Source organism: Tyto alba, unplaced genomic scaffold (assembly GCF_018691265.1).
Source record: "Tyto alba isolate M040663 unplaced genomic scaffold, T.alba_DEE_v4.0 Super-Scaffold_16, whole genome shotgun sequence".
Taxonomy (NCBI): domain Eukaryota; kingdom Metazoa; phylum Chordata; class Aves; order Strigiformes; family Tytonidae; genus Tyto; species Tyto alba.
Genome location: NW_024881278.1, coordinates 12,377,660 through 12,396,455, shown reverse-complemented (window position 1 = coordinate 12,396,455; position 18,796 = coordinate 12,377,660). Strand labels below are relative to the sequence as shown.

Sequence of the window (18,796 nt, the reverse complement as noted above, 5' to 3'; positions counted from 1 at the left end):
ATCTTGAGCAAACTAGTGCATTTACATAGAAAATGAGCTTTATGGTGATGGAGGCATTTCTGAGCCTATTGATCCTGCTCATCTTTCTGAAGAATGCCATAATTTGACAGCAGCAATGTGAGAAGTCTATATCTGAGACTTTAAAGTCTTCCCAAGTTTTCACATTGCTAAGATCATGCTCTTGAGTCTTTGACAAGTGTATCAGAAAAGTATTAAGAAGACACAGAAAACTGCAAGAACAATCAAGATAAATGCTGCAAAACTCTAATTTGGGCTGTACTGTGAGCAGACCCAAACCCCAGTCATTTAACTTGGGCCCATCTGAGACAGCACCTGCCTGATTTCAGTAGGGCACTGTAGAAAACAGTAAATACAAACCCAAAGATACAAACACAGCTGTGCACAGAGACAAAACCCACAAAGATAGTTAACCTGTGCTTACCTTTCAGAACATGCAAACGTTTCAAACAGTTTAATTAACTGAGGTCTGCATGTACAAAAGCAGCAACATGTTTTTATTGTACAGTGAACATGAACACTGGCAAGACGAAGTTTGAAGTCTTTGGAAGCACTGTTGATTTCTCGTAAATGCAGGAACAGACTCAGAGGGATGTCATTCTGGTTTTCTCTACTAAAATAACTTGTTTTTCTAGGATACTAATATATCTTTCAGAAAGATCTATGCATATTTTTTTAACTGAATTAATAAACTGACAAAAAGCTTCAGAAAGTATTTTCAGTGTACCATACCTATCTTTTGTCTTCCATTTTGGCATTACTTTTACACTTCGGAAAGCCATTTTAAAACCTGCATTAGACTTCCCTAAGTTTCCTCCTCAGCAACTTTAGAGAGTTCTGACACTACCTACCATTTTAGAGGTCCCCACAAAGCTCTGCTGCTCCAAGACAAAGCACCGAGGACTACCTTTTTCTGAACAAGGAAGTGCAGCTACTGCAGCACCAGAAGCGACTCCTTTCAGAGCAAGTCCTAAGGTAGAGCTATCTAGTGTGTATTTTATAAAAAAAAAAAAAAAAAAAAAAAAAAAAAACCAAATACACAGCCAGCAATAAGATTGTTAAGAAATATTTTTTCTATACATATAAATGTTCAGGTTTTTCTTAACTGAGGGATTATCAGGATTTAAACACCAAGACCTCACGGTGCAGTTCAAAGGGCATCACGTGAAGTGAACGAAACTAACTATAAAGTGTATTTATTAGTGGCGCTCAGCTTGCCCAAAACGGACTGCGGGAGCGATCCGCGGCTGCTTCACCGCAGAGGGGAGAGAAAAACACCCCCACACACGCTTCGCTCCTGAGGGGAAAGGAGACGCCGGGCCGGGGGGAGGCCTTCCCGCCGTCCCGGCCCTCTGAAGGTCACCGGCGGGAGCGGGAGGCCCCGAGCCGGGAGAGGAGCCGACTTTGCTCCCCCGGTCCGTGTGTCACCGTGCAAACACGCCCGGGAGCTTCCCCCGATGACTAACAGTTTCTCCTCGACCGCGGGGGCGGCCGCCCCCCCTCCCCGGCTCCCCACTGACGCCCGCTCCTGGCGCGGGCGCGGCGGTTTCACAGCCCCTTTTACCGGGACCCACCGCACCTCCAGGCGCCCCTGCCCGCCTGCCTCTCCGGGCCGCTGCTGCCCCCTCCCCGGCCCTACGGAAGAAGCTTTATTTGGGCCGGGAGGGGAGCGGGGACCCACCCTGTCCCATCCAGTTTCGCCCAAGTGCGGGGGGAGGAGGTGGCGGTTTAACAGCGCTCCCGGCTGGCCCGCGAGGAGGAGGAGTCGTCGCCGCCGCCCCCTGCGCGTCCCAGGTGTAACCGGAGCCGGGAGGGCGCGGCGCAGCCGCCACCACCTGCGGAACCTGTCGGGCGGCTCACATCGCGCCGCCGCCGCTGCCGCGCGCGCACCGCTCCGGCTTCTCCGCGCCCCGAAAGATTTTTCCCCCGGCCTCCCCGCGCCCCGCCGCCGGCCCCCAGCCATGAAGCCGCTCAGCGGGACTGCGCTCCTCCTGCTGCTGCTCTGTGCCGCCGCCTGCGCTCAGCAGAGCCGTGAGTGCTTGCGCCCCTTTGCCCGCCCAGCACACCCCCCCCCCCCGGCCCCCCCGCTTTGCTAACCGGTCCCCCCCACTCTGTGACCCCGCCGCCCCTCTCGCCCTGCCGCCACCCGCGGAGCCGCCCCGCTGGGCGCCCCCGCTCCGCGCCACAAAATGGCGCCCCCTCTCCGCCGGGGGCGCGGGGCCGCTGGCGGGCGGGGAGGTGAGGAGGGGGCCGGGGCTCCCGGCCTCCGCGCCTCTCAGTCCCCGGCTGCGGGGCAGGGCGGGGGGATCGAGCTTTCGAGAAGTTCTCGCCCACCTTTAGGGAAGGGCGGGTGGCCAGGTGGGAAGCCGGCTCCATCCGGTCTGGGGCGGCTTTGTCTCTCCTCCCCGCTCCTGGAGCAGCGGGGTGGCGGTGCCCCCGGGGGGTGCCCGGCTACCTCCCCCGGCGGCGCCCGAGCTCACGCCCGCGCTTTTTGTTTTTTTTCCAGCCTGCATCTGCGAGAAGAATAAGCGTGTCGTCAACTGCAGGGCGGAAAAAGGCGTCTGCTGGTGCGACTCGATCGGCTCCGGCGTTTCTGTGAACTGCGACACTCGTGAGTAAAGTACGCGTGTCGGCTGCGGCTTGGCCTGGGTGTGCTCTCTATGGGGCAGCGAGGAAGAATGCTAGCTAAACTCGAGGGAATAGGTGAAAAAGGCCAGCGAGTGCCTAGCAAATAATGGTAGTATGGAAGGAAAGCTTTCTGGTCCTCCAGGTCAACTGGTGGTGGAATATAAGCACTTAGGATTTCTCCCGTGTAACTGGTGTGGGTGTGCGTAGGCTTATGTTGATGCAGGCTGCCTCATTCCTCCTTAGTATTCGGTCTCTAATGGCAAGGATTTCTCAGAGATTAATTTTTAGCTTGCTTTTATGTGCATACTATGACTTTTCCTACAAATGCAGAGGTGAAAGAGCCTTATCTCAGGGACCTTATTCTTGGTTCAAGAGCAGCTAAGCTTTAAATGATCTCGCTCTAAGAAGTGGAAGGTGGCTGAACTTTGCATTTGCCTTGAGTACCCCAGTTGTGTTGACTCTGCACCACCGATGTGTTAGGCCCCTGCTCTTCCTTGTGATGACTTTAAATTTAGTTGCTTCTGATGTAACCTTGTGTTTTTACAAACTAGGAGCTCTGTTTCGAACATACACAGTCTGATACTGCATAACATGATGTCCTGGTTGTTTTTAGTGACTTCAAAATGCCTGTTGATGAAAGCAGAAGTTTCAAGTTCAAAATCAGGTCGTCGTGAGAAACCAAAAGATGCATTTGAAGATACCGATGGCCTTTATGATCCCGAATGTGAAAATAATGGTGTTTTCAAGGCGAAGCAGTGCAACGGAACTACCTGTTGGTGTGTGAATACGGCTGGTGTTAGAAGAACTGACAAGCATGATGCAGACTTGAAGTGCAATCAATTAGTCAGAACAATGTAAGTCTTTCAACAGAGTGTGCTGTGACATAAAAACATTCCTGTATTAGGTTCTGCATGATAGAAGATTTATCTGTATGAATGATGCACTGAAGATGAATGAAGATGGAGCAATAAACACTTGATTACTGCTTTTTTTTTCCTTCAGAAACGAGATGATGAAGGGTTTTGGAAGGGGGGGTTCTTTGTTTTTCTCTTGCTGCTCTGTTTTTTTTCCCCTGGGTATAGATTCTTAGTATGCATTATTATGCGCTTTAAGAATATTCATTGTGCTTGCCTTATTACTTTAGGTGGATCATCATTGAAATGAAACACACTGAGAGAAATGCTCCTCTAAACACTGAATCCTTAAAGAAGTAAGTGATGATAGTAAGGTATCACAACAATGTCTGTGTGCACTACTAGATATGTCTAATGTATTTTTAAACAAATGTTTAAAAGCACTGTCGAATCTGTGAACTGATTTGTAAGACATCAGAAGTGACAGATCTTTCATAGAATTGCTTTAATTTTTGTTGGAAATAAATTAACTGGTAATGAGATTCACTTCCATTTAAAGTTGATCACTACTTTTTTTTATCAAGTCAATATACTGAAGAAAATGGAAGGTGAAAAGGTGAAACTGCCCAAAAAGTAAACTGGTGAAGATGGTGGAGGGACTGCATAGTAGAAGCAGCAGTTTAAAAACAACAGTTTAGTTATTTTGGGAGTAGAACAGAATCCTAATTCTAGCTGTCAGAGTTCATATAACAAGAAAAGTGTGCTTATAGCTATTAGATTTCCTCCCTCACACACTGGAACAAAAGCTGCTACTCTAGGTCTTCTGAACTCTCAAAACTGTTCAAACAGTTTTTTTCTAAACATTGAAGTAATGTATGTGTTTTATTTTTCAGTAAATGCATTTTCACTGTTGAGAATTACCAGAGCTCTGGTATAATTTCATGAGAGTGTACTGTGTGTGGTTGGGATGGTAGCAGTTGACATGGTGCTGGGCTTTAGACTGGCGACCAAAACAGTGTTGATAAGTCACCAATGTCTTAGCTGTTAGTAGAACATTGCACAGTTGCATAGTGTGGAAGCTTTCTCAGACTCTCACTCTGCCCCAGTGAGCGGGTTGGGGGTGGGAAGAGGTTGGAAGGGGGACACAGCAGAGATGGCTGGCATGAACTGACCAGAGAGATAGCCCATATTGTGTAATGTTATGCTCAGCAATAAATCTCAGGGAAAGTTTTTCCCAAGTAGCCACTGCTTGGAGATTGGCTGGGCATCGGTCTCCTAGTGGTGAGATATTGCTCTTGCATTGTTTGGGGTTATTTCCCCCATCCAACTCTTTAATTTAATAGACTGTCTTTATCTTGAAGCCATGAGGGTTTTGTGGTTTGGTTTGGTTTGGGTTTTTTTTTTCTTTCTTGCTTTTGCCCTTCTGATTGTCTTTCCAATCTTGCTAGGGGGAAGTGAGTGAGAGTGGGTGAGGGTTTAGCTGCCAGCTGGGGTCAACCCACCACAGAGAGACTGCAAGAAAAAAAAAAAAATTATTCCCTACTTCTGAAAATAGATGTGTAAAATAGTACTGTTTTTAAATATTCTGGCTTTAATATCCTTATAGGTTCTTCAAGGACACAATTACCAATCGTTATATGCTGGATGGACGCTATATAACTAATGTTCTGGTAAGAGGCACATCATTTTTAGTAAAGTATCAGAATTTTATTTTGTTGTAAATAACTTTGAAAATTCTTGTTTGACAAATGCAGCACAGCATGAGTCTTGTTAGAAGCTCTCAAAATAGTGACACATAGAGCAGCTAGTAAATAGCTGTATTTGAACTGAAATACTGAGAAATTGCATATTGCTCTCTGTAGTCTGTAGATGAATTCTTGCTTTACTTAACTAAAAATGGAATTTAAATAGTACTGTAAACAGTTGGCTTGAGAACAAGTACCATAAACTTGATTTGAGATGTGAGTTCACAAGTTGGATCATAGTATTTTGCTGTGTATTTGATAGTTGGATTTAAACTGGCCCCTTCTTCATAGTATATTTTATTTATTGCAGTATGAAAAACCTTACATTACTATTGATTTGAAGCAAAATTCCTCAGACAAATCTTCTGGAGATGTGGATATAGCTGATGTGGCCTACTACTTTGAAAAAGATGTAAGTGTGTCATGGGTGAAGTCTGCCAAAGGCTAGATGTGTATGTTGCATTGCATTTAGTAGTCTTACTGTGTTCTGGCTAAAGCAAGATGAATTACTGCAGTGCCTAGATGAGTGCCTGTTACAATGTGAAATAGCAAGTCTCTTTTTTTTCCTGTCTGTTCTTAGGTAAAAGGTGACTCCATCTTTCATAGTAACAGACTAAACATCAGCATTGATGATGAAGTGCTAGAGTTTGAGAAGACAGTGGTCTACTATGTTGATGAAATAGCGCCGGAGTTTTCCATGAAGTCTCTGACTCCTGGCCTCATTGCTGTCATCGTAGTAGTAATAGTAGCAATAGTTGCTGCCATTGTTGTTCTGGTAAGTTCTAAAAAAGCTGCCAGGCAGAATGGGTAACAGTGTAATTTGGGAAATAACAACATATGGGGGTTAAATGGACTCCAATAGAAACAGTCTTCCTGTGTAAAACTGGCTTCTTTTTTGGATCTTAGGAGGTGGGAAAAAGGTGATGGACCTACCATCACTGTTTCAGGTTACCAATGAAGGGTGTTGTGTTGAAAATTAAAGTATTGGGAAAAACTCATTGAGGTGAAGAATGTACCTGTTTTGCCTCCTGTTTTAAAGTTGTTGAGAGTGATGGGCAGCCTCTCGTGAATCTCACTTTGTAAGGATGGAGAAGGGACAGCTTCAAATTTGGAGGTTTAAAGTCACAACCGGCTACAGTTAGATGTAAGTCAAGACTTAAATAAAAATTCTCAATTGCTCTGTCCTTCTCTTATAGGTCTTGACAAGGAGGAGAAAAGGGAAGTATGTGAAAGCAGAGGTAATTTAATTTCTGTTCATGGTGTATGTGTGGGAGGAGGTTGGCCAGAATGCAGAAACTCCTTAGTTTGCTGTAGGTTAAAAGCTTGCTTTGGGTGCTTCAGATGTGTTCAAAGAGCCTGAAAGTATTCAAATTCTGTAACTAGTTTTCATCTCTATATAGTTCACCATGTTTGTTCTGCAGTAGTTTCAAAGGCAACTGGTGATCTCCTGCATTTCCCAGGGGTGGGAGGTGTTGCTAACACCAAGTACTATTTTTACATATCTATAGCAATGGCTATACAATCCACAGGAAATACTGATAGCCTTGTTATGTCATGAAGACCTTTACTTGAAGTATTTGCTTGCAGTTTCTATTGAAGAGCTGCTTTTCAATGGAATAGTAACAAATGGTACTATTTCGAGGTGCTTCACCCCTAGTGTGGAGCCTTTTGTAAAAGAAACCAGAGTGTTGTAGCTAAATACTGAAGTCTGCTCCCTGAGCACACCCCAAAGAGTGTTGTTGTTTTAAAAAGAAAAAAGCAAGCTGTAGTGTTACAGTGGTCTTGTCATGTTTGATTCTGTTAGTGTTACATCAAATCCCTTTGCTAATGAAAATCAGGATTATTAAGACCTACTGATTACTTGGGTTTCATGTTGAGAAGTAGCACGAATGTTGATCTCCCTCTGCCTCCTCCCGTCCAGGTAAAGGAAATGAATGAAATGCATAGAGGACTGAACGCGTAACTAAATCAGCTGAAGACAGAGTAAGATTCAAACACGAATATAACTGAAACATTGGAGACATGGATCTTAACTCTTTAAGATTACTTCTGAAAGGGAAGCAATTGCGCTCACTTAATGATTGTTGAAACTCTGACAGCCAAGGCTGGGAAACATGCTACTACTTTTACTATTGAGAGTTAAATCTTTAAAACGTCCCGTCTTACTCAAGTCAAACTTAACTATTGCTCCCTGATTTTATTTTTTTTTATGATGATGAGTTGACAACTGCTGTTACTAGTGTTTTGGAGCATACATGCTTAAATGGTTATTTTACCCTTGTGGGAGGTTTATTGAAAGTAATGATTTTTGTAGCCATGTTGTAACGACTGTCTCCTGTGTAACTGAACGTGATGTTTTTATGGCTGTTTGTACATACTTGAAGTTGCTGTAACTTTTTTATGACTTGAATTAATAAAACTTTGAAAGAGGCTTCTAATTTTTCCATGTTGAAATTATGATGATCTGTTAAGTAAGCTACCATGCTTAAAAATTCAGCAGTGCAATATTTCCTTAGAGCAAGCAACCTCAGGACAGGTGAAAATATTCTGGAACTCTAATTAACAAAGCTTGTATTGGCCATTACTATCTCAATAGCAGCATATTTATGTTTTCTTAAAGCTGTGAAAAGCTTTATCCTACTTTCCACTCCTAATGCGCAACAGGAATAGAATCATATGAGTTGTATAAAAAATAAATGTGCTGTAAATGTAGCGGTTTCAGGAATGCACAGACTGCTCTTTCGAATGCTATATATGTATTTCTAATAAAACAAGCCTGTCATCTAGAACATCTCTGGTGCAGGGTTGGGGGTGACTAGCCTTGGCATCTGACAGTGGAGCTTAGGAAGAGCTATTGCACCATCACCATGATTTGCATAACTATCCATTCCAAAGTTGTTGCACTGGGAGAATCTGTTTCTGCTGGTTTTACTGTTTACTGTCATGTAGGCTGATCAAACTTACACAGCCTATCTACCTCCCCGAGCTTTGGATAAAAGAGCTTGCTTTGGCAGTCGCTAACCTATGTAATGTATATTGGTTAGCAAGTAAGCATGTATAGTCCATCATATCTGATTTATAGAGGATAATGCTGTAACTCCTGTTGCCAAAGGAGTAATGAGATACAAGATAAGGAACTGAATGACATCTTATTACTAATGTGCTTGTTTTGACTCCCCCTGCCTGAAACAGGAAAAGTAGTATAAAGAGTTAACTGAGAGGATGTTCTGCACATGGTGTTCATAAAATTAAATGTGAAACGTAGCCCATTAGTAGAGCTTGTATGCATCTGCTAAATAGATCAGGTAAGTTACTGGACTGTCTTCAACGTACCTCTGATGTCACAGGTCACCAGTATCCCTTCTGCCTTTGAGCAAGGTGGTAGCTGACATGCCCGTGTTACTGTCTTGGATGTTGGAATGGAGGCAGTGACTGTTCCCTTGGGTCTTCCAACATCTGATGCTACAAACTTAGGTGTGTGTGCTGAGCTGCTCCAGCCCCCAGGTTTTACTGAATTTCTCTTTGAGCCTACAGTATGTTTTGGGAAGTGGAGACGCGCACACTGATTTGATCTGTCAAGTTGCTGTGCCTGCTAAGCACAAAAAAAAAAAAAATCATGAAGTAGGGAATTGACTGGAGTGTTTTGCAGCCTGTGTTTTCAGGTAGATTTGTCAGTGACAAGTGTAGGGCAGTCTCTCCCTCTGCCAATACATGCCACTCCCTTTCTCCCTTCTTAGGCAGGCAGGCTGCTGAGGTATACTGAATTTCATGCAGTTCTGAAAGCTGTTAAAACAAATATAGTCTAGTTTTAAGCTCTTTTGTCGTGTATTACTGTCTTCCCCAATACTTCACTCTCCAGATCCTATACTTTCTTAAATGTCTGCAAGGTGGTATCCTTGCCATTCCTTTCTTCTCCCCAAGAACATAATGCTACTGTTTCTTCTCTTCCTACCTTCCTCATCCCTGTTTCATACATTATGAAAGAGGTGTTGTGTGCGGTGGCTGGGCTGGAGCTGCACATGTGCTGACTCGACTGGCTGGTACATACCTGCTGTGTGGCCCGGACCTTGTCCCAGTCGGTTTGTTTGAACATTGTTTTCTCCCTACTCCCACAGTAGAGGAAGGCATTTAGATACTTTTCAATTTTTTTTTACCTAATGGAGCTTTTCATGTTAGATACTTGTACAAGCTTAGTGTCTAATACTGTCTTGTCAAATTTGACTGAAACTAGCCAAGGGGTTAGGCAGCTACAAAGTTTACAAAATTAATTAAAAATAGAAGACAGTTTAACTAAATCCACAACTGAAGGGATTATACTGTATCTTTTTCTAAATTCAGTTGCTACAGTACAAACATCATGCTGCTCAGCTCTCAAAATGGTGGTCAATAACAGTTTTTTTCCTAGTTTCCTCTTTTAAATAGTTTTATTGACTTTTATATTGGGTTTTGTTTTGTTTACCAAACACTGCATTTGTGCAATGGTCCAGCTGCATAAAAGTATTTATGGGGAAAAGGAAAAAAATGAAGGGAACGAGAGTTGAGAAACCAGTGTATCGGCATCCCGCAGCTTTATTCTGTTTTACAGTTTTATATAGCTAGAGAAGGCTAATGTGCAATTAAAAAAAAAAAAAATAGCCACAATCAATGTCAACTCTCCATGTATGCATGTGATGTTTCTTCTCAGAGCAGTTTTGAACTGCTGGCAAAAATGATCAAAATTGAAAAATAATATGGTATTAAGTAGCTAAATATTAAGCGTTGTCTGTTCTAATACTTTGCAAGTATTCAGCAAAGTTAAAAAGCAAGTCTCCTGTAAAAGAAACAAACCAGTAGACCTTAATAAAAGAGTATTAGTCACTGCATTAATTTTTAACAAGGCAAATATTTTAATGCTTCCATTTGCCTAATTCATTACCTTCCTTTTTGTGAAGGAGCACATTCTTTAAAGTTCTACGCAAAGTTTTGATACCATATTCTTTCAATGTCAATTGTGACAAAGGATTAGAAAGGTGCACTGAAGATTTATAAACCAATTTGAGACTGAATAAATCAGATCTTTTTTACAGAGAAGGAATGGACATGAACTGTACAAGAAACCCTGGCAATAATATTTATCTTAGTGCCTATGTACAACATGAGAAAACAGTATTTGGATAGGCAAGTGCAAATCTATTACTTCCTTATGAGTTATTACACTGGCAGATATATGTATTAGTTACTTAATTTTGCTTTGCAGTAATAATAAATGTTTATGCGAATGCAATGAGAGACTTTTTAGAAGAGGATATACAAATATGATATCTGAGAAAGAATGACCAAAAAAGTCTATAGAACTTTCTTCCAAAGACCTAAGTAATCCCTAAGCATAGTTTCCACCACTACAAAATGAAAGGTTGGAGGGTTGTGTGTACATAGGGTCTGTTGACACTGGCATGCTCATTACACTCCTGAACAATCATAGTAAGTTTAGTAAGAGAACATTATTTATGAACCATGTTTATTTATATCCTCACCTGCTGGACTTTGCCATAATATACAGTGACTTTGGATTACAGACTGCTTGAAATAGCCTGAAAAATATTCTAGGAAACTAAAAATACTTGCAGCTCTGCTGTCCCAACTTTACAAATGCTAGTTACTGAATTCTAGCACCTCCCAGGAGAGGCTGCGGTCTCTTATTAATTACAAATGTCTGTTGCTGGGCATAGGGGCGGTCAGGCACACTGTAGGGGTGGCTCGTATGTTGGGGATACTTGGGCTCATCCCCAAGGAAATTTACAAACTTTGCTAAAATCTTTGCCGTCCTTGTCAGAGCAGTGACATGCAATGACAGACATACATAAAGGGGAGGGTGGTAGATAAAGAGGAGGTGGTGTCTAATGTTAGAGGCAACACTTCACCAGGTTATAGCATGTAAAAACTTGGCATATGTAAGAAGTGGGTTTCTTCTCTACTAACCCCTAAATGTACTGCAGAATCCTTCTGCATTCAGGTGCCTGCAAAGTAGAGCATGGCTGTGAGCATTGATCTGAGTGAAAAAGGTGCATACAAGAAAGGTAAAAGGTCCTTTACAAGCCAACAGCCAGGTTTTCCTTCAAACTTACATTAACTAAATATTCTTACATTGTTAATATTATCTTAAGTCTCTGCTGCATTATATACACACACACTGGCAAAATTTTCAGGTGGCATCCCCCAAAAGCATTAGAGCTGCCACTGATCATACTTGAATACTAATTAGACTTAGGTGAAAAAAAATTTTTTTTCTTTATTTTTTTTTTTCCTGTAGTATGGTTAAAGGACACCATTTTCTTAACTGAAAAGCCATTGCATCTTTTCTGTGTATGCTAGTTATGCATAAGAAGGCAAGAAAATTAATTGAGATCTAGATTAGTGTCCATTTCCCATCTGCCATGTGGACAGCACTTACGGCCATCTTCTCACTCCAGTGACTCCCAGTAGGCGAGGGAGACAGCAGGAAGTGCTCTGTTAGCAACTGCACGGTGGAGCAACCAAGCCTGGCAACGGGGAGCTGGCCCCCGTGCAGAATGAGACCTGTGTGGATCAGCCGGTGCACCGAGCCGCCCTGGAGCAACAGATGTGGCAAAGAGAATGGCAAAAGCTCAGAGGAAGGATGATCAATCACAGGGTATTTTGTGCGAGAGATGTCACAACATAAACATTTTTCACTGACGGTGGTCACCACACTAAGAGCTTTAGTGGCTGTTTTACGTGGTGGCTTTCTGTAAATGGGAGCCTGCAGCTCAGCAGAGCTGCCTTGAGCAAACTGCTGAATTAAGAGGTGTAACCAGACCAGAGGAAGGAGAAGGGAGCACTGCAATATGCAGCAATTACAGTTTAGCATATGTTATTTTATCTCTTTTGAAGGTGGTAATGTGGTCCCTGGAGCCCACCTCTTCTCCAGCTGTTTGCACAGGACACTTTTCTCCTTTCCTATCTTCTGCCTTATCTGTAGTCATTGGTATGTACAAAGACAAGCACTCCCAGCTATTCATAATGTATAGTTTGGGCTGACCTGGTATTATCACCTTGTAGCAAGGTTGCCTGACATTGAGTGCCTTCAGAAGGTTATGTATTTTCTAAAGGACAATTATTTAGGCTGGATTTTCCTATGTTGAGTACTGCCACAAGCAAACACTTGGTGGAGGGAAGTATCAGAACAGATAGTTTAGCCACTTATGAAAATGTTAGGAAAAGTACACTTTTTCATACTGAAAGTAAGTCCAACTGACCTGACAGAGAAATGTCATTTTTATGACTGTTACAGAGATAGGAGGATTTTAGGCAACTACAAAGCTGACAAAGCTCTAGTGACCTTATGCTTTGCTTCTTCCTTCCTAAGTCAAATGAAGGCAGATTGGACTTTCTCTTCTCCAGAAGAACTGCCCGCAGTCCTTCAGTGAGTGTGTTTGTAAAAGGGCCCTGAAGGTCTTTTCTGGAAAGGCTGTGTTACCTCAGGGGTACCAGGCTGCGTTTTGGGTGATGAAGGCTGAGGGGGAAACAGGCAGCTCAGGGTGACACTGGGCAGGAACGTGGCAGAGGTGGGGACACCAAAGTATTCCATGTGGAAGGGCAGCCAGCACATGGCAACACCTTCAGATGGAGGTATCAGGGTAGCCCCAGTGGTAGAAGGATAATTTAGTGTGAAAACCTGAAGTATTCCTTATGTAGGCTTCTGAGGGCATTTTGGGAAGCACCTATAGACACCAAGAAATATTAAAGATGAGCACATTGATTCACCAAGTAGACAAAACAGAGAAGTCCAGTGAGAAATCTGGGGAAAGAAAGAGGTCCCAAAAGCATGCCACAGATGGGACCAATGGTGGGCCTGGATGAAGAAAGGAAGGGTGGAAGATGGGGTTGGAGAAGCTGAGGTAACATACAGTAGTCTAGAGAGGGAAAGCAACGGGACACAGACAAGAGGACATTCTGAAGCAGCAAGGTACACAAACCAGAAGGCATAAACATTTATGCAAGAAACGTTAAGGCATGTAAAATCTAAGATGTGTTTTGTCTGTAGGTGGTAGGGTGCAGACAGCTGAATTGGGGTACAGGAATCATGATTTAGAACTGACTGGAAAAAAAGTAGAGTGAGAAAAGAGAAGTTTCGAATGAGACTTGATATAGCTGATGAAATCTGGGATTTCCCATTATTCATAAACAATAATCACTAAATGAAGGATTGTCAGCTATGCTGCTTTCATTCCATTGTGTATTTACAGCAGAAGGAAAAACAAAAAATGCTCAGGAAAAGCGAAAACTCAAAAATGCTTAGGACATCACAAGGGAAAAATCACAAAAAATGAGAGAACAGAAGCACTCTGGGCACAGGCACCACCACGTAGCCCAGGCTCAGTATTCCTGAGCTCTGCAGGACAGTTGGTGTTCTTTCTGTCTCAGAGCTGGGTGACCCCCTGTGTGTAAATGGGGGTCAAGTCTTGTGGGTTTTTTTGTTAGTGTTTTGTTTGGTTGTTTTTTTTTGTTTTGTTTTGTTTTTTTTTTCCATTTGCCATGTTGTTCCTTGTGCTGCCTGGGAGGAGCGACAGCTCCTCATGAGGAGGGCGAGCTGCTTTCTCTTCGCCCAAGGGGGCACACGGGGTGCAGATGAGGGCTCATTACCCCCCACCCCTCCCCAGTCTTGTGCCTCCTGGCAGTCCGATCAAGGGGACAGCCCTGTGCTCCGGCTGGGTCACAGCATTTGCCTCCTGGCAGCCCGCGCAGCTCCCGGGCACACGCTGCTGGCTCTCCTCCTCAGGCAGAGAGCAAGCGGCGCGCCCACCCCAGCATGGCCGCCGAGGCTCCCTCCCTCCTCACGATGGCGGCGTGCCTGTGGGGACGAGGGCTGCCCACGCGAGGCGGTGCAAGGACACACCACCTGGTGTGGACCGCGGGCCTGAGGCTCCTCCAGCGCCGCCATGACAGAGGGCGGGAAGGCGCAGGCGACCGCGCGCCGCGTTAGGGGCGGGGCGGGCGTGACGCTTTGCGCAGGCCCCGCAGCGATTGGGTGGGCCGGGTGCTCATCGGCGGCGGCTGGCGGGAGGGTGACGGCGGCAGCAGCAGCAGCAGCATGGCGGTGGAGCCGGCGCGGGAGGCGGTGTGGCCGGAGGGCGCGGGGGCCGAGGCGGGCTTCGTGCGCGCCGTGCTCTCGCTGCCGGAGAAGCCCGACACCACCGTGCGCTTCTTCGAGCGCGGCGACTACTACACGGCGCACGGCGCGGACGCGCGGCTGGCCGCCCGCGAGCTCTTCCGCACCCGCGCCGTCATCCGGCAGCTGGCGGGGGCACCGGGTGCGGGCGGCGGCCGGGCCCGAGGGGGGAGCGGGGGGAGCGGCGGGGTCTCAGGGGCGGGGCCGCCGGGGATGTCGCTCGGGACGGGACGCCGCGCGTTCCCGCGGGCGGCGGGGGGTGTTCGGCGGCTGCCTTGGGCCTCGGGGCTCCGCGGCGTCGTTTTTGCAAAGACGGGGGGCCTTGTCGGGGCGAGAGGGCAGGAGGAGCTGCCGCCGCGCTCCCGCTCGGGGTCCCGGCACGTCCGCTGGCCGGCCCCGGGCTGCCCGAGCCCGCGGGGTGCGTGCTGCCGGGCTCGGTGTTGGTGCCTGTGGGAAGGGAGAAGTTAAAGAGGTTTTAATGTCCGTTCCGCTCCATTGCGGCTTGGAAGCGAGCATAACTGAACGCAAACCTTTCTTCTTCAGCCTCCCGCAGCTTTGAGATGATAATCAGTAGCTATTCTGAGTAGGGTGCGTGTGACAGATGTAGGTGTACAAACGTAGGAAGGTATCTGCAGCAGAAAGCACGGTTCGGAGTATATATACTTTTTGTCACGTAAGCTCATACTACAGGGATGTCAGATGTGGCTAGTTGGTTGAGCACAACGTGTTGCATAGGCTGACGACAGTTAATAATGTTTTTCCAGCACATTGGTAGATTTCCATTTCTGAAAATGATGGCAGGATGTTTTCTGTGATATCTGAGGATGGGGCTCATACAGTTCTATATTGCGGGTGATAGGTAAAGCCAACATCACGCTTGACTAACGATGGCCTGCAGAAGTAAATAACATTTAATTATGTCTTGCATGAGATTTTTCTCTTCCATCCATCCCCCTGTTGGTTTTTATTTATCTCTTGGTGTAAGACAATGGAGCTTGCAGATGTCCAATGTGAGAGCATCGGGATAAATTATTTTGTCAGAAAAGGCAAACCTTACTATGATCCTTAATCTCAAGGAACAATACATTGCAAAGTTACTGGCTCTTACTTTGCAAAATAAACCTGTTGTTATGAATTATTTTTTTTGTGTATGTGCAATGGCATTAAAAAAGAGAATGATATTCTCATGTGCTTTTCATTTTCTATTGCAAGTGATGAGCTAATATGTAAAAAAAAAAACAACAAAACCAAAACCTGAACCCCTCACCAAAAAAACAACTTCTGGGGAAGTTGTAGAGCTTGATAGTTTAAAGTGTAGAATTTGATATGTCTTCCAGACTAGAAACACATGCATCATTATTATTTTTGTATTCCATTTAGAAGTGATCATCTCACAGATGTAAGCCTGTGACTATCAGCTCCAATTTTAAAACTTTTAAAGCCTTATCTAACATATCCAACTAAAAGTCAGCATAAAACTCATTTTTTTGATTTCAGTGTGATTTCAAAGCACACATCAGCTTCAGCTGCCTCCTACCTCTGCTAGTGTATTATGTAGTCTCAGCTGAAAAAGTAATTGTGTTTTGTTGGACGGTTCTGCACTGGGAAAGAAAACCTAGTTATGTGGAATAGGGTTTTTGCCTGCTTCCCAAAAAAAAGTCTTACTAGAGATTTGAGGGAAGAGGAAAGAAGATGAGAAAATCCTATTTAAAATAAACCTATAAGTTCTTACAGGTGTGAAAATTCACTGATTTAACATCTTTCATATAGAGGGAGGAAGAGCCTCAAATATGACAAAGGCATGCTACTGAAAAGAGATGTGATAATCCCTATCTATTGCTAGTGCTTACTTTATAGGTCATCTAGTTCTTATATATCTGATACCAGTCTGAGCTAATTCCGCTTGCAGATCTGGTAAAATACACCCACCTGAAACCCCACTTTGTTTAGTAGTGGAATTATCTTAGTCTGTGAGTAGGCTGGTGCCTGAGGGTGGCAAGGGAGGTAGAAGTGGTATTGCTCTTCTTAGCAGCTGTACATAAATTTGTTCAACTGTATCACTTGCTTTCACCCTTGTAGGAACAGAAGCAAGAAGTTTGTCAGGTGCTTTTTGAAGTTAGGTTTTAATATAATGTGTTGTTTTTTTTTTTTTTTTTTGAGAATATGTTGTTTTCACAGTATATATTGTGATAAAAGGGAAATTTCTTGGCACATGTGTCTTGCCATCTTCTGAATGTGAATAGGGTGACAGTCTGCTCTGTCCACAGAAGTGGCTTATCCAGGAAAGAAAAGATGTTATCCAGAAGGAAAACCTGTAGCAGGCTTCCACCACTCATTAGATTAAAATGTGTGAAACATTAATTAGAAAACCAAATCAAGAATATTGTAAGGAGAGAGGAAGGCTGAGAAGAACAGATCTCTTTGTGTATATGTATGTATAAATTTAGTGGAATTTGGAAATTAACACTGCTCTTTGGATATGGGGTATGCCTTTTTCATTCTTCATATTAACCAGTTGAATGGTGTGGTTTTCTGTCGTTTCATGGATTTTACATATTTTCTTCTTTGACATTAGAATAGTGTCCTTCCTGAAGGCTGTTTTGGGGGATTTTGATTCAGAAAATAAATTTTATGAACAAATCCAGGTATCTCATAATTTTCTTCTTTTTTTTTTTTTTTTTTTTTTTTTTTTGTAGGAACTCAGAAGCTTGAGAGTGTTGTGCTTAGTAAAATGAACTTTGAATCTTTTGTGAGAGATTTGCTTCTGGTTCGTCATTACAGAGTTGAAGTTTACAAGAACAAAGCAGGGAGTAAATCCATCAAAGAAAATGACTGGTATTTAGCATACAAGGTACAATTTTCAACCTTTCTTTATGCCTGTGAGATGAAAAAAAAAAAAATCCAAAACGTAACTCTTCCCTGAGCTTGGCCTTTTGGGATCTTCAGGGACTAACGTGGGTGGTGTGATGGTAAATCGTGCCATCTGTTACATACACCTGTATTTTCTGCTGCTCTGAGGCTGAAAGGGCTTGTTCTGTATCTTTGCCATAGGTTGGGAAATAAAGGAAACCTGAAGTAATTCACTTTGTGTAGGTGATATGTGAAAAGCTAATGGTTAAAAAAAATAGAACGGCTATATGTTTTATATTAATGGACTGCTCAGGACTTAGCTTTATCAGTTGTCCTTTTTAAAGGAGAATCAGCATGTATGTATGTACACACTATTTAAAAGTATATTTCTTTTCTAAATAGGGTTCTCCAGGAAATCTTGCCCAGTTTGAGGAAGTTCTCTTTGCCAACAATGATATGTCAACAGCCATTGGGGTTGTGGGGGTTAAGCTGTCTACTGCTGATGGACAAAGACTAGTAGGAGTGGGGTATGTCGACACTACGCTGAGAAAATTGAGTGTCTGTGAGTTTCCAGATAATGATCAGTTCTCAAACCTTGAAGCTCTACTGGTTCAACTAGGACCAAAGGAGTGTGTGCTACCAGGAGGAGAGACTGCAGGAGAGATGGGAAAACTACGACAAGTAAGGGAACCATTGTGGTTTACAGTTAGACAAAACGTTTGTCTAAAAAGCTGTATTCTAGCTTATTAGCTAGGTTCCATGATTTATGGAAAAATGAGGGATCCATGTGTTAATTTCAAGAAGTTTTGATTTACGCATCCAAAATGTACAATTTTCTGCTGATTCACTTGCATTTTAATCAGCAAAAGTTGTTCTAAGCGTAAAATCTTGTCTGTCTTTCTTTTCTCTGCAACCTAGCGGTAAACAAATACCTATTCAGGGTTTGTGTCTGTGATAAACGTCTGTCCCCTGAATATTGAAATTAATTGATAACTGTGTGTGTTTACGGACAACAGGTCATTCAGAGGGGAGGCATTCTGATTACAGACAGGAAGAAGGCGGATTTCACAACAAAAGATATTGTTCAGGATCTCAATCGCTTGTTAAAATCGAAGAAAGAAGAACAAATGAATAGTGCAGCATTGCCAGAGATGGAAAAGCAGGTGAGCACAGAGCGATGTTTAATGTCCTTCTGATTTTCAGAAGCAGACTGATGTGTGCAGCTGTCGTGAGCTGATCTCCTCAGTCCTCACTGGTCCTGTTTTATGCTGGATTCCCATACTTCTGGGAAAGTATATTGTACAACCCATGGTATATTAAGCTACATACTTGAAGTGTTTAGCAGTTCTGCTCAGGTTGAATCTGTGTCAGAGCTGGATTCCAGGGATTGTGGAAAAAAATGACAAAATCCTTCACTTACCTCTTTAAGGTAGTAAACTCTGGTAAGCAAATAGACTGTGAACAAGAGGTCCTTCCTATTCATAGTCTTTCTAGCCTTAGGACAATACTCTGATTATTTTGCATAACAGGAAAAT

General features: G+C 43.7%; 2 protein-coding genes across 3 annotated transcripts in view; both read left to right on the top strand.

Moving 5' to 3' along the window:
- Window positions 1–1,728: 1,728 nt before the first annotated feature.
- EPCAM (epithelial cell adhesion molecule) lies at window positions 1,729–7,683 on the top strand. Its single transcript, XM_042789915.1, has 9 exons — window positions 1,729–2,049; window positions 2,525–2,629; window positions 3,260–3,500; window positions 3,791–3,856; window positions 5,107–5,170; window positions 5,556–5,657; window positions 5,826–6,020; window positions 6,442–6,483; window positions 7,167–7,683. Exons 1-9 carry the CDS (start codon window positions 1,980–1,982, stop codon window positions 7,206–7,208), a joined length of 927 nt encoding a protein of 308 aa, XP_042645849.1. The 5' UTR covers window positions 1,729–1,979; the 3' UTR covers window positions 7,209–7,683.
- Window positions 7,684–14,272: 6,589 nt separating this feature from the next.
- The window catches only part of MSH2 (mutS homolog 2), a 55,074-nt gene continuing 50,550 nt past the window's right edge, over window positions 14,273–18,796 (top strand). The window contains exons 1-4 of one of the 2 annotated variants that reach the window (XR_006165023.1): window positions 14,273–14,553; window positions 17,108–17,262; window positions 17,664–17,942; window positions 18,278–18,424. Coding sequence is in view for 1 of the 2 variants with exons in the window: in XM_032989318.2 (XP_032845209.2) it covers window positions 14,334–14,553; window positions 17,108–17,262; window positions 17,664–17,942; window positions 18,278–18,424 (801 nt within the window). In the remaining variant the exon portion in view is untranslated. The remainder of the gene's footprint in view (window positions 14,554–17,107; window positions 17,263–17,663; window positions 17,943–18,277; window positions 18,425–18,796) is intronic. The other variant, XM_032989318.2, reaches the window with a different exon arrangement.

What these genes read in the sequence shown, in the direction of transcription:
- EPCAM (XM_042789915.1), top strand. Translation starts at nt 1,980, where the DNA reads ATGAAGCCGCTCAGCGGGACTGCGCTCCTCCTGCTGCTGCTCTGTGCC. An exon ending in GCTATATAACTAATGTTCTG is followed by an intron (nt 5,171 to 5,555) that starts GTAAGAGGCACA and finishes TATTTATTGCAG; the next exon opens with TATGAAAAACCTTACATTAC. An exon ending in TTGCTGCCATTGTTGTTCTG is followed by an intron (nt 6,021 to 6,441) that starts GTAAGTTCTAAA and finishes CTTCTCTTATAG; the next exon opens with GTCTTGACAAGGAGGAGAAA.